This window comes from Notothenia coriiceps, unplaced genomic scaffold, assembly GCF_000735185.1.
Source record: "Notothenia coriiceps isolate Sejong01 unplaced genomic scaffold, NC01 NC01_scaffold00000290, whole genome shotgun sequence".
NCBI classification, from domain to species: domain Eukaryota; kingdom Metazoa; phylum Chordata; class Actinopteri; order Perciformes; family Nototheniidae; genus Notothenia; species Notothenia coriiceps.
The window spans coordinates 192,320-206,409 of record NW_011332991.1 but is presented as its reverse complement, the minus strand read 5'-3'; the positions used below and the strand labels follow the sequence as shown (position 1 = coordinate 206,409).

Sequence of the window (14,090 nt, the reverse complement as noted above, 5' to 3'; positions counted from 1 at the left end):
TACCATTCCTCTATAACTCAGGCTGGAGGATAAGTAGTTGTCAACTCTCAGCGCCAATTACGTAAGCACCGTCCGGGACCCTCTGGTTCCGGGGTTACTGCGATTTAGCAGCCGGTGGTGGTAGGGGACGTAGAGCCTGAACGCCTCATTCCTCTTTCTGCAACTCTCACTAACAAGACTCAACAAGAGCAAGAGAAATGTGACACCGTCTCCTCATCTAGTCTAATCAATTATTCAAGAGACTGTTAACGATTTAGCATGCTTAACCTAAAGAGGAAATTATTTTAAATCAGTTTTAAACGTTTTTGGTTTTAACCGAAATTGATAAATGAGCACACTTTGGACAAGGTAGCAAACCTGTAAATCCTTATTTAGAGAATCCTACCAACACTGTAGGCAGTTCATTATAGTGTTAACATTTAGGGCAACAGGCGAAATACTTTGAAATTGGATCTTGTGATTGCCTTTTTCTGAATCTCTCTTTTGTTTACTACTCGTAAGCAATGGTGTGGTCAGCAATCTGACATATCGGACGTAACTTAATGCATAACCCAAATAGGAGTGTTAACACAGTGGGTTTGTGTGACATACAAAGATAATCGGCGAGTAAGGCAATATTCAAATAATATTTGAACCTATTTGACATTATGAGTAATAATACCCTGTAGGTGTCATGTGAAGAAAACCTGCACTCATCATGAGTGCGTTCCTCCAGGGGACAGGCCATCCTGTCAATGCTTTGCTTAAGTTTCCTCTTACCTTTCAAGTCTGGGGACAGGTGTGCTTTTAAGCAGCAGCCCCAAGGGCACAAGCCTCAAAAATGTAATCTATTGTAGTCTGTAAAGATTCAGAGAGAGATATTGAAGAGAAAAAATATCCACCATTTTAGGATCTCTTACGAGATTGTGGGCATGAGAAAATGAACACAGTAGAGAGCGTTATTGTAACGTATCTTATGTCTTTTGCAAGAACCTTTGATAGATCCAGTCAAGTTGGGCTGCTCATATTTTTGCTGGAACTCGGCACCTTATTACAGGAATCAGCTGCTTACAGGGAAATACACCAAGTTATTTACACCGGGGGATTTTCACACGTTTGACGTGTATTGGAAAAACTGAACAAAAAACACTCCATCAAAGTTAACAAGGATGCATAGTTTCTGGTTTTATGAGGGGGTGGGGGGGGGGCGTAGACCTGTTTATAGCTCCACTTTTAACCAGTTTGCTCTGCCTGTGAATGGTTGAATGTCCTTTGCTTGGAAGCAGGTATGAATACTAGAGTGGGATAGATGGCTTCAATAGATTTTAACGATCTAACCCTTTTTCACATGTTTATTTCTTGCTTATATTCTCTACTGGGATAGTGCTGGGTACAAACCAAAAACACACACGCTTTCTGTTATGGTTTTTTACCTATTTCATTCAGTAGCAATCCAGATGTTGGATTGATTCGAGTTTAGATAAATCTCTTTCAGCTCCTCATTCATAAGATCCTTGTCGATAGCTTCCTACCATACCATTGTCCCAGCCAACCTTCTTCTAACAAGGTTACATTTTCCAAGTGCTTAACCAGGGATTCAATCTTATCTCCACCCAAAGACCCCTTTCCTGTCGCACACGTTGTGTTGTGATGTTAAAGAGGCCCCATTATAGTGCCGGTGGGGGGTCTTTACATACTCTGCAGGCCTCAGAGCCACTGAATGGGGTTTAGCATAGGATGACGAGGGGAAAGGGGGGGGTAGCCTGTGTGTGTGTGTGTGTGTCAATTCTGTACTGATTTACAGTGCCTCTGACACCCCTTGTGATGCTACTGATTAAGTTGTGGCAGCTGTGCCTTCTTTGTTTGTGTTTTCTTCTTATCTCTTCACTCCAGAACTCAAATTTACTGAAAACTGAAATATTTGTGCACCAATGCTTTTTTAGAAACGTCATAAACTACTTTGACAGAGCGGTTTACTGTGTAGGCTTAAGTACTGCAAGGCAAACGTCTGCTTTAGTCCATCCTTAACTCTGTCTCTTTTTAGACCCGTAATGGCTGCTGTGGTTTAGCTTCAGTGTGCTCAGACTGCCTGCTCTCCTCTGTCTGTGGTTTTTTGGGGGAAAAGGGCCATTGAGTCTATTCAATTTAAATCTTGAAATAGATCAGGAGGCCAGACTACGAGAAAACTGATCCTCCTGACTGAAGCTACTCTTTTTACAAAATGGCTCAAGTTAGTTCTCTCAGTTCCATTCTTATCGGAGATTAGAGAGATATCCTGTTGCTATTGATTTTTTATTGCAGTTTTTCTAACCCTTGAATGCTGTGAACCTTATAATCAGTCGGAGCCACTTCCTGACATCCAATTGATTCACTCTCTGACCTAGCAGGTGTTTGTCTAAAGGTCAGTTTGAAGTGTTTGATTTCCTTATGCCCCATTTACACATGGAAACGCAAACCAAATAAAATATCAAAAAAGTATTCCGTCCACACGGATACGGCTCAATAAACATGTCCCTTCACACAAGACCGCTCGACCCGCTGGAGTACATATGCCGGGCCTGTAAGTGGTGCTGTACTTCCGCCACAAAATAAACCAAAAGCAGCGAAGAAGACCCCCGAGCATGGTTGCCTGGTTGCCCTTCTGTTTATTCTCCGCGGTGGATTTAGCCACTTGTAGTTCATGTAGTTCTCCATGTCCACTTGTTGCTGATGATTGTGGTAGAGGAGCTGATTTTGCACTAACATCTGTAGCAAGGTCAGTAGCTCATGACCATGCTACAGCAGTGAGCAGCAGAGGTGGGGCCATGGCTTCATCGTTATCAGGAAATGATCGTATAGGACGTACACACAGCCGTTTGGACCCCCAGAGCGTTCCGTTTGCAGATCTATCCACCTTGGGACCCGTTATCGTTTGCGGGATCCGTTACGGCCTTGTGTGAAAGAACGGGCTATACGAAAGAGAAAAGTGGCGGATACAACCCGTTTCGTTCCCGTGTAAACGGCACCTGAATGTACCTGGGACGAAGTCCTCTGATTATGGTTTCTGGTGCCTGTTATCTCTTATAACCATTTTATAGACTCAAGGGGCTGTTTTCTAGCAAACAGTACTGTATTCACAACAGGGTGCGACACGGAGAAGCATGTTTTGGCAACCTGAATGGCCTCATCTTGTTCCAAAGAGGTAACAAAAATGTCTTGTATTTGTTTTTAGATGTTTTTTTTCCTGACATGAAGATTCTACATGTAGGATAAGTTTGCAGTCTAAGAAAATCCCTCAGGACTCGTCTGTCTTAGAAAAGATTGTCTGTCTTGTCATTGATGGATGCTCACACACGCTGTTTATGTGTTTATGTACCCTCGCAGATTACATGAATTGCTTCTAATATATATATATATATATATATATATATATATGGGCAGTTTTGAGGAAAGTGAAACCAGTTTAACAAAGCTCATTGAATCAGAGTTATGCTGTATTCATCAAAGACAGCCCCTTAATACAAAATGTATATCCTCTACTTTTTAACCTATAGCATGAGCATCAGTGTCTGAATGGTTGTTTGAATGTTGATATCATTACCAAATATATAAATATATAACTAGCATGGTCTGAAATGTTCCCCTTTTGAAACATTGCTCTGTGTATGTGGGTGCAAAACGATAAGAGGGAGCTCTTTAGTAGCAAATTGTAGTGTTTTAGAGATAGCACTTAAACTAATTTTCTGGCGCAGCTCTGTAATGTGGCCTCGAGTGGTTCCATGATTAATTGGAACCAGGTTCTGGTAATGAGAATGGTGAACCTGCCAGAGGGCTGCTCCTCCTTAAGTTTATTCGGTATTCAGCTAACACACAGCAGCTCATATTTGCACCAGTGTGAGGACAGAGAGATGTATGTTTGGCGCACTTAAAATCAATATGGCATGCACACTCTTGTCGTCACACACGTGCTTGCACTGGCGCACTCTCTCAGACCAAACAAGACTCTCTTCTTCTGTTTTTTGGGATCAGGCTTGTGGCAGCTGTTGTGACCAGCTGAAAGGGAAAGGGAGCAACAGCCAGTGACGTGTATTAGATTGTGTGTGTTTTCTTAAAGTCACAGGTGTGCGTGCAACATAGTTTGTTCGTTAGGTGGGTACTTGTAGTGGGACAGAAGGAAAATGAGTTGGTGAAGACGGCAGGGGGCTGGGGCAGGCGGTGTTGCTGGGAAAAGTGAAAGGGATTAGAGAGTCGTTAACAGACACAGTTGAACAGCTGTCACTCCTCAGCCTCTGCAGCACTGACCTCGGTGTCACCCGACTATACAACCCGGCTTCCTTATTGTGTTTTATTGCAGATAAACACCAGCATGTCTGTCTTCCTGCTTCACGCCCTCCACCTCTCCTTAATAAGATCAAAAGGCATCAGTTTTGTACACGTGACTTTCTCATGGTGTTATTCCACCAAGCTTGACTATGTTTTTGGATCAAGAGTCTGTCTGGTTCCTGTTGGTGCCAGGCAGGCTGTGGTCATCTCCCCCCCCCCGGCCCGGAGGACATGTGCCCGGCCCCGGCCTCACTTCCCCTCCACTCCTGGCTTCTGGCCTGCCCTGCCCTGTCACTGATCTGGTGAGGGAGAAAGAGACATCTGCTGCCTTTTATGGCAAAGACTTGCCTGGGAGAACTTTACCAAGAACAGACAAAGCCTGTGTGTGTGTTGCTGCGAAGACAGACTATGTACGTATGAGGGGAGGAGAGCTGGCAGAGAGGAAGTTCTCTTTATCCTAAAATAAACTAATGGCTCCAGAATTTCACCTCCCCTCACCACACAAATGTTCGCTAGAGGTAGAGGGGGTGTTTCTGTGGAAAATGATGAAATTACAGAGGCAGGAAATAGCTCAGTGAAACAGAATGTTTTCAAAAGGAAAAGAAAGGGGGGCGAAGAACTGACTTGAACCTTTTTACAGGAGCAAAGCGTTTCTTCTGAGGAGCTTAGCTGAGCCTTTGAAAAGTTGTGACGGTATCTATGGATGAAGCTCGGGTAAAGCTCTTTCACATGATGGAACATGTAGCTCACCGCGCAAAACCACACATACCACATGAATCTGTCCGTGTCCTTATGAGCAGGAAGAGGGTTTGTCGTCTGTTTTGAGGGGGAGAAGGAACGCAGACAGATAAGGAGAAACCAAATAAGTTAGCAAAACAGTCACGGGAAAGAGCTTTCGGGGAAAAGCATAAAGAAACTTGAGTTCAAATGTGAGTCAGAGTAGAGGTCATAGCGTTAAAGGTGAGGACCAAAAGATAAAGGAAAAGGCCAAAGAGAGATGAAAAAGAGGGAGGGCAAAAGGAGAGGGCAAAGATGAACATGAGGCCTGAGGCTTTTGACCCTGAACAATAGGCAGTTTGGACAGGTGAGCCTGCAGCCATGAAGAGAAATGTGTGGAAACACCTTCCTACAAGCCTAAAGAAAGACAATATATTGTTGGGGGGGAGGGCAGAGCAACATGAGAGAAGAGGTGAAAGAGAAAGTGACCTCACATTAATAATTAGCCAGCAGTGTAATCTGCAGTGTCCTCGGTTTTTCAAATGAGGCCAAAACACGCTCTGGAGCTGCCTGATAGGAAGAGCCGAGCACCTTGATGAATCATTACCCAACTAATGGGAACCTGAGCAGCGTCCTGTGTGTCCGGACGTGATCGTGGAAGTGTTGGTCCTTCAAGTCTTAGCTTTTTTACATGATGCCCACAGGCAGTTTACAGCTAAGCATTTCTCCTAACAGCTAAATTAGACTACAGCGGACATGCAAGGGGGGAAACTTAAACATTCACAAAGTAAACGGCTGCTGGCTCTGTATGCATCCACATGTTGACATGCCTTCCCTTGTTTGCTGAGGCGGAAAGCAGGGCTACGCTTCCTGGGGAGGGAATTAAACTGGCCTCGTGCTCCACAGTCCTGTCATGTTTTGTAACGTGTTTATTAGTTCCCATGGATATCAGCTGGGCCTGTGTGGATCTACCTCCTCTCCTCATTCCTTTCTCCCCCCTCGGCCCTCTATCCTTTCTAAATATATTCCTAATATCTCAGGCTGCATGTAGACTGTGCATCAAACCCCAACATTCATCACTTCTGTAAAGTCCAGCTATGGTGCAGCATGGCCTGAGTAAAAGTGAGAGGGGTTTAACTGTTGCTGGAAAACAGTCATTAGTGCTGTGAGAACAGCTCTCTCCAGTCCAGGAGCCGGAGCTGCCGTATACAGGGAGTGGGACTGGGGCGGAAAGGGGACAGAGCCAGGAACCCATGGCTGGATCATTGTGTTTAGAAAGAGGGTGTGGAGAGAGGAGCAATGAGAACTGATTGAAGGGCTGAGCGCAAGACGGGTGGAAATGAGGGTCAACAAAAGCGCAATAAATTCATGCAGCAAACTGAACTCCCTTGTCCTGAAGCAACCCCAAACAACGGTAGCAGAGCCAAGATGGAGCAAAATGAAGATGAAGGGATAAAGTCATCACAGGGGAAGGAAAGCATTGAACAGATGCTGTCGATTACATTAGCCTCTGATTTTCCCAGACAAGGATTTCAACCTTCGACCCCAGATTGCACTCCTTCCATTGATACAGACAGGGGCTGGGGGGGGAGGGGGGACAGCCCTGGAAGTGCAGGAAGAGTGTGATATGACATCCCGGTGCTAAAACTAGCAGTGGAAGTACAAGGCGCTGGGGACGGCTGTCTGAGTGGAAGCTAAAGACCTAACATCAGGTCAGAGGTCAGAGTTAGGGCTCAGGTACAGAAACAGAGGACCCTTTGTTCAGGTCTCTGTGAATACAGTTTTTGAAAAGTAACGTTTTTCTGTGGCGATTCAAGTGTCTTGTTTTTTAAACTTGTATGCCTGAGCTGAGGTAATGTACAGGTTATGGGTATCTTTTTCATACAACATAACCAGTCAGTCAAGTGTATCCAATTCATTGCACTGTCAAATGAAACGGCAACTAAACCATTCGCATCAACCTTTGCTTTCTCACTTTCGTTATCTTTTATTGCTCGATCGAGTCATTTGCAGCTCCTTAACCTGTCCCCCTTTCTCCTGTGTTTCAGGAAGTCGAAGGCGAAGCCAAATGGAAAGAAGCCTCCGGCAGAAGAGAAGAAGCAGTACTTGGAGCTGGAGTACACAAAAATCCGTGTGGTGGACTTTGACCTCAAGGAGCTGGTGGTGCTGCCCAGAGAGATAGACCTCAACGAATGGCTAGCCAGCAACAGTGAGTTACCCTGTAGTCAACGATAGAATATATGTGTGGTACATATAGGAGCTCAAACAGTCAAACACATAACTGAGGAAGATGTCCTGTACAGGCAACAGGCTGTTAGCAACATGGCCATATTTAGAATGTGAAAGGGACACATTATCTTATTTATGAAATCAAAATTCATGGCCCTTGTGCAACATTGGAATTGTTTTTCCCAATTGGTATGCACTTGTTTGGAAATGACGAGATGTTCCAATGTTTCTGGAGCTGCAGCTCTGACAGAGCCAAGCCCATAACACGATCCAGGCCTGGCACCGCGTCGAGTCTGGTCCCAATAACACCGCACAGCGCTTCATTAAACACCAGCTACTACTGCCGGCTTCAGCCTTTTAACTCATATTGACATATATAGTTGTCCTATTGAGAATCATCCGTCTCCCTCCCTTTGTTTTCGATAACATATGCAAACCAGTGTGAGTCAAAATTAAGAAAAACAAGCGTTCTTGTTTTTTTTAACAGATAGGACATGTTTTCACATGTTAATGTTTTGTAATGAGAAGTTATGTAAGCTGACTTGTATCAAATTGTGTCTACTACTAATTGGGATTTATCTTGAACAAAAAAATAATGGCTGAGCTTTCTTTTAATTAAATAGTTTGGTTAACAAAATCAATAATGACTGGAGCCATGTCCTTCTTCCAACTCGTGTAAACAAACAATATACTTTTTTCAGAATTGGATAATTACTTTAACGTAGATTGTTGCACCTTATTTAACATCATAAGATGCAGGTTAATCAGAAGGTGTATCCTGTGAAGCTTCATATTTCCTTTATAATTCATGTAATTCAAAATGTTCAGCATGTCATAGATGATTATGTTTACTCTACCAACATCCACACTGACAGTTTTCAGCAGAGCAGGCTCTGTAGGAGTTTCCCTTCTGGCAGAAATACCTGTTTCAGGTTTAAGTGACTGGAACAGCAACTTAAACGCTTGTGGAAGCTGCAACCACCTCCCATTATTTTCATTTTTCCTCACACGCTGTTAGAGTATGTGATGTATTGGTGTGCATGTTGCTTTCCCATTGATCACAGTGATAGATGCAGTAGAAAAGTACACAGTCCTCTTTGAAGTTCAGGCAGTATTTGAGTTATTCACATCATTCTGTGCTGTTATTTTAGTGTCAACACTATGAGTTATTCCTGCATAACAAATGAGACACTGACTTACAACAAAATGTCTGTTTCTCTTTGCTACAGCGACAACATTCTTCAATCTTATCAACCTGCAGTACAGCACCATCTCAGAGTTCTGCACTGGAGAAACCTGTCAAGCCATGACGGCCTGCAACACGTAAGTTATCTCCAGACCTTTTGGTTTATTCATCGCTCACCTGCTGCGCTCCATTGGTTTATTTATCAGAAATTGGTTAATTCATCATGGGATGTTTCCCTGGTCAGCGAGGGACGGCTCACAGAGGGTGCTCTCAGGTTCATTTGAGTCTTTGCACGTCCAACATAGTCCTGGAATGTGCAGCATGCAGAGTCTGCATACTGCGGTGAGCTGTTTATTTACCTAAAGGCCTTTGTACATTTAGTATGTACATTGTGTCTCCATGCTAGCTGTGATCCAGCACTGCGTATTAAAGTCTCAAAACTATAATCCACTATGGAGCTCAGCAGTCTGAGTAACTCAAATGAAGTGGGTTGTTTTAAGACCCGATTCCCTCTTTTCCTTAATATCCAAAGCTACACACACAGGTTTGACCCAGAACAAGACTTTTTTTTAAGCTATTTGTTAAGTTTTCAATTTTTTATGCCGCACAACACAAGCAAAAACCCCTATAAGTGTTTCGGAATATCCTTATTGCCTATGTCCCTACTCATCGGCAGTTGCTCAGTCAGTAGGGGCTTGGACTGGGAGCTGTAGGGTCGCCGGTTCAAGTCCCCGACCAGACCTAAAATATTGAGTGTGGACTGCTACTTGGAGAGGTCCCAGTTCACCTCCTGCCCTGCCGTGGTGCCCTTGAGCAAGGCACCGGACTGTTTTTTTACCCCTTGACATCATTTAGTTTTAAACACAGACAGTGAAGCTGCTGCATCTGAGCCCTTAGTAGAGCAGTTAGAGATACACAAATAAATAAACAAAGACATCCTGGTGATACATGCATGCTTCACCTTTCATCCCTTTTGGTCCAGGCTGTGTTTCTTGCTGGTACATGAAGTCTGCCAACATCATTATAGCCACTTCACAAAAACTCCCTAGATGGAGTGCAGTGATCAAACTGTGACCAAAAAAGTCAGCCATTAACCTCAGGACATTAGTTAATATGCTAATGCCAGCAATGGGGCTGCCAATAACTCACTGGGCAGATTCCTCAGAAAAACGGCCTGTGATGTTTTTAGGAGGTTGAATGATGGTTAATTAATGGTTAATAAAAGTCAGTTAGACGCTTCTTTGCGCGGTAAAACAGCACATGCCTCTGCAGTGGTTAATGTTAAAGGATCATCACATGGAGGGCAATTCATGCCAAGCTACCAGAAGGGGAGGCGACTGACTGTAAGCATTTATCCAACTCGTTCGCCCTGTCGGGGCGGGGTGCGTCTTTATGTGTGAGCTCTCGTCTCCGTCATTGCCCCCGTGTACACTGAAGGCTGGAAAAACCTGATTCCCCACAACACTCGCTACACAGCTCCTAACACATTACATGCGGTCTACTAGCGCATGTGCAAATATGACAAAGGCACCGATGACAAACAACACATTCATTGAGTAATGATGACACATATGTGACAGGTTTGCTGAGAGTCATGAGTTAACCTCTCAGTCAACAGTGGATCTTTCCACTGCTGTCACCTTTAGCTACTGCTACGAACCAACACCCTGAGCAAATGCTAGAAGCCAGAGGGCTTCTCCTGCAGTGTGTGGAGAGAGGAGAGAGCAGTGCGGATTAACATGTTTTTGTTTGCAGTTTCTATTGACCCAAGGAAAACAGACGCAATTCTTTAAAACATTTGAGTTCTTCTCACAGCTCCACCCCAGATTACACTTAAATGGTAATGAATTCAATAAAACTGTGTTTCTTAGTGGAGGCACACGGTCTATGATTGAACCTTCCCCACTGCCCACTGTCCAGCACCCCACCCTTTCCTGCCTGTGCAGGACCTGCTGCCCCCCCCTTTTCTGTGGTGAACTGAGCCACAGTCGCAGCAGCGTCAGTGCCCCTGCCCGAAGGCAGAGCTCAGCACTATTTTTGGAAGAAAATGTTTCCATGAGCTATGAGGGAACGGAACCATTTTGTAGCTATTTAGACTCATTTTGTATGGGAGGGGGAATAGATGTGTGTTTGAGATGTGTGTGCTCACACTGTTCATTAGCGTCGGGTTCTTATAGCCCATTTACCAAGAGTCATTTACAAATCCCCTATCAAATATTTAATTCCCTATTTGCAAAGACTTTGCGAAACATTAAGCTAGTCATTAAACTCAATCATTTAATCTGTTTACCTAAACTTTTCTCCTTGGGGTGTTAATCAGACACAGCTTGTTGTGTTGTATTTCTTTTATTACATCCCTTAAACATATAGACTGCACAGTGGGCCCCCCTTCCCATTTCATCATCACTTATAAACATTAGGGGTGCACCGAATGGGAGATTCTTGGCCGAAACCGATACCGAAAATACGAAACAGTTTGCCGAATGCCGAAAGGCCGAAATTTGACCGAAAACCGAATGCGAAAGGACCGAAAAATGATTAGTAAAAAAATATATATATTAGATGTATAAGCATTACCTTTTAGGGGGCCCAATGTTGTTCAGGCCACCTTGATTATGGAAAAGACATGATTATGGGCAAAACTTACTTAAATATAATTGCAGCTATTAGTCTTCTAAACCGAGGAATAGGGTTTTCCATAAATAAGCATTTATTGTTAACGTGGCAGGCACATAATTGAATTGTCATAGCAGTAAGCATTAATCAAAAATGATATATTTAAATACCAAGTTGCTAGTGGCATTTATACTTTCTCTTGTAGGAAGAATTCTATTGTAATATATTACTACCATATCTCAATTAGCAGGCTAAACTTCAGAACATTATATATTAAGGCAATGAGATGTCCTATTAGATCACTCCAGCATAAAGCATCTAGGAAGTCGTTCCCCCTCCCCAAACTCGCGAATTAATTCCTATCTGTCATACTAGTGTTATAGAAATTATTTTATTGTAGAAAGAGAGAATGCAGACTGTCACAGCAAAGGCCGACCAGAGCGAGACAGCAATATGGCACCTTATAAGCGTGGCATGGCATACAAATGTGCAAACTGGATAATAATCTCAGCAAGCAATGTCTGACTATTTACAAAGAAAATTACAATTCAAGTTTCAAGAGATCTCTAAATAGGCTGTCTGTCCTGCATAAACAAAGTAGTCCAAGGCCACATTGATAAAATATCGGCAGAAAAGGATATTACCAAAAGGCGCCTTTATTCGGCATACTTTTTATTAACGCATTTCCCTGCGAACAATGCCAATTGGAGTTATAAATCTGGATAAAAAATCCAGCAATCCACAATCAATTACAAATTAAATTACAATTTCATGAGCAATGTAAACAACATTGTATCATTTAGATACCGAAAGTACAATATATTGAACACTGTGCTGCTGTCATTTCCCTCCTGAGATGTTGAATTATAACTCACAATGAAAATTGTTCAGGAAATGGTTAAAAAGCCGAAAGGGCCTTTTTAACCATTTTCGGCCGATAATTTTCGGCGGCCGAATATTCGGTGCATCCCTAATAAACATCATAACATAAACAGAAACAATTTATTGGAGAATGGAGGGGGAATAGGGGATGACATGATATACGGTTATACAAACAGTATAGAATAAAGAAAGAGAGAAAACAATACAATAAGACAGATTTTCAAAAGTTTAATACATTTAATATAATCCTTTCATGCCATAACCAATCTGTTCATCAACAGTAAGTAAACTATCCTCCGTAGAGTTGTTTATATTGTTTGTGCCAAGGTTTCATCATGTCGGAGTGTTTGTAGGTTAGTCGGCGTCACTCCCACACACAAACAGTCTAATCCTGAGTGAGTCTGGTGGTCAGCAGGGTCAGGTATGTGGACCCCTTACGTTCCTCAGGATTTGTAATGTCTGCCCCACTGCCTCCCGGACCCTCTAATTGCCCACAGAAACACCTGCATGCACATTTCTCATCAGTTTATGAATCAACCTCTCCAGATTGCGGGTCACTCAGCTGGTCTTTTGTCTCCGTGGTTACTAGTCCCTGGTTAGCTCCTTCATCCTCTTCCTAAGGTGTCTGGTGACCTTCTAGCGTGACTGGCTCTGTCCCTCTGACCTGCTGATTGACATTTGTTAACTATAACTCTGATCCGCCCGCCTACACTTCAGCTATCTGGGTCATCCCCTCCGGAAACATTTGATCAGCAGAGGGATTGGGGGGAGGGGGGGCGGTCCTGTAACAGCAGGAACAACAGGAATTTTTCACAATCTTGAAATAAAAGCTCCGGTTCAGGGAGCTGAGAAAGTCCACCAGAATGAATCACGATATCTGGATAAGGATGTGTTGTAGTGCAGCTAGACCGTATCTTAATCTGCACCGAGTCATTTATAAAGCAAGAAGGCACTTAGACAATGAGTTTTCCCTAAATGAGGAAATAAGGGATGTCTCATAGGCCACCTGCATGTTGTTTTTGTTCCTGCTTGAATACATTTCATCACCAGGAAATGCACCGCTTTGTCTTAAACCACAAGTATATTTGATATAAGACATTCACTATGATTAATAAACCACAGTTGTGTAACAGTATCATGTCCCACAGTGATATGTCTTGCATGGTATTTTGCAATGTATTTTTGATACAGGGATTCATGTTGTTTTTTTTTCTCTTTTTAGAATATACTACTGGTATGACGAGAGGGGGAAGAAGACGAAGTGCACTGCTCCACAATACGTCGACTTCGTAATGAGTCTTTGTCAGAAACTGGTCACAGATGAGGAAATCTTTCCCACAAAATATGGTGAGTTTTCCTCTGAAGGTTACTGCCTGCTAGAAGTATCTGCTGTGGTTCTGCTGCCCCCTGCCGCCTCAGATGGAGTCAATGACTAGTTAAACATAAGGATATTGATTATATTTATAGCATTTCACAATCATTTTCCCTGTCGTTTAATCTGCCGATTACTTCCTCGTCAATTGATTGTTTATTTAGTTTGTTTTATTAAAAATAGTTTTAAAAGAAAGGCTTATTACAATTATCTGGATCTGGATCATAAATTGACATATTTTGATTGTTTGAGGGAATATTAGTATATCAATTAATAAGGCTTTGAATAATGTTTTAAAGGGCAAAGGAACTCTTCTTCTTTTTGTTTTCCTCTTTTTTAATGTAAATGTGACCACTTTTTGATTGTACAGGTTTTTTGAATGGCAATTTACAAAACTCTAAAACACCAGCAGTCCTTTAATCTCCCTCATGGTGAATATTGTGCCTAATCCTGTCTCTCCTGTTTTCTTTTCTCTTCAGGCAAAGAGTTCCCTAACTCCTTCGAGTCCTTGGTGAAGAAGATCTGCCGGTACCTGTTCCACGTGCTGGCTCACCTCTACTGGTCGCACTTTAAAGAGACGGTGGCTCTGGACCTGCAGGGCCACTTGAACACTCTGTATGCACATTTCATCATTTTCGTAAGGGAATTCAACCTGGTCGACCCCAAGGAGACCTGTATCATGGACGACCTGTCCGAAATCCTCTGCGCCCCCGCCCCGCCACCCGCGCCCACCCCAGCACCTTCCGCCCCAGACTCGGCGCCCTCCCCTTCTTCACAAAACCATGTGACGGAGAGATGAGCGTGGGG

The 14,090-nt window shown here is 43.2% G+C and overlaps 1 protein-coding gene across 4 annotated transcripts in view; it reads left to right on the top strand.

Moving 5' to 3' along the window:
* mob2a (MOB kinase activator 2a) overlaps positions 1-14,084 on the top strand; it is a 56,290-nt gene extending 42,206 nt beyond the window's left edge. For all 4 annotated transcript variants that reach the window (XM_010765806.1, XM_010765791.1, XM_010765798.1 and 1 more), the window contains exons 2-5: positions 7,047-7,207; positions 8,457-8,550; positions 13,134-13,258; positions 13,763-14,084. In XM_010765806.1, the coding sequence (XP_010764108.1) occupies positions 7,047-7,207; positions 8,457-8,550; positions 13,134-13,258; positions 13,763-14,082 (700 nt within the window). In that variant the 3' untranslated portion in view covers positions 14,083-14,084. The remainder of the gene's footprint in view (positions 1-7,046; positions 7,208-8,456; positions 8,551-13,133; positions 13,259-13,762) is intronic.
* The last annotated feature ends 6 nt before the right edge of the window (positions 14,085-14,090 follow it).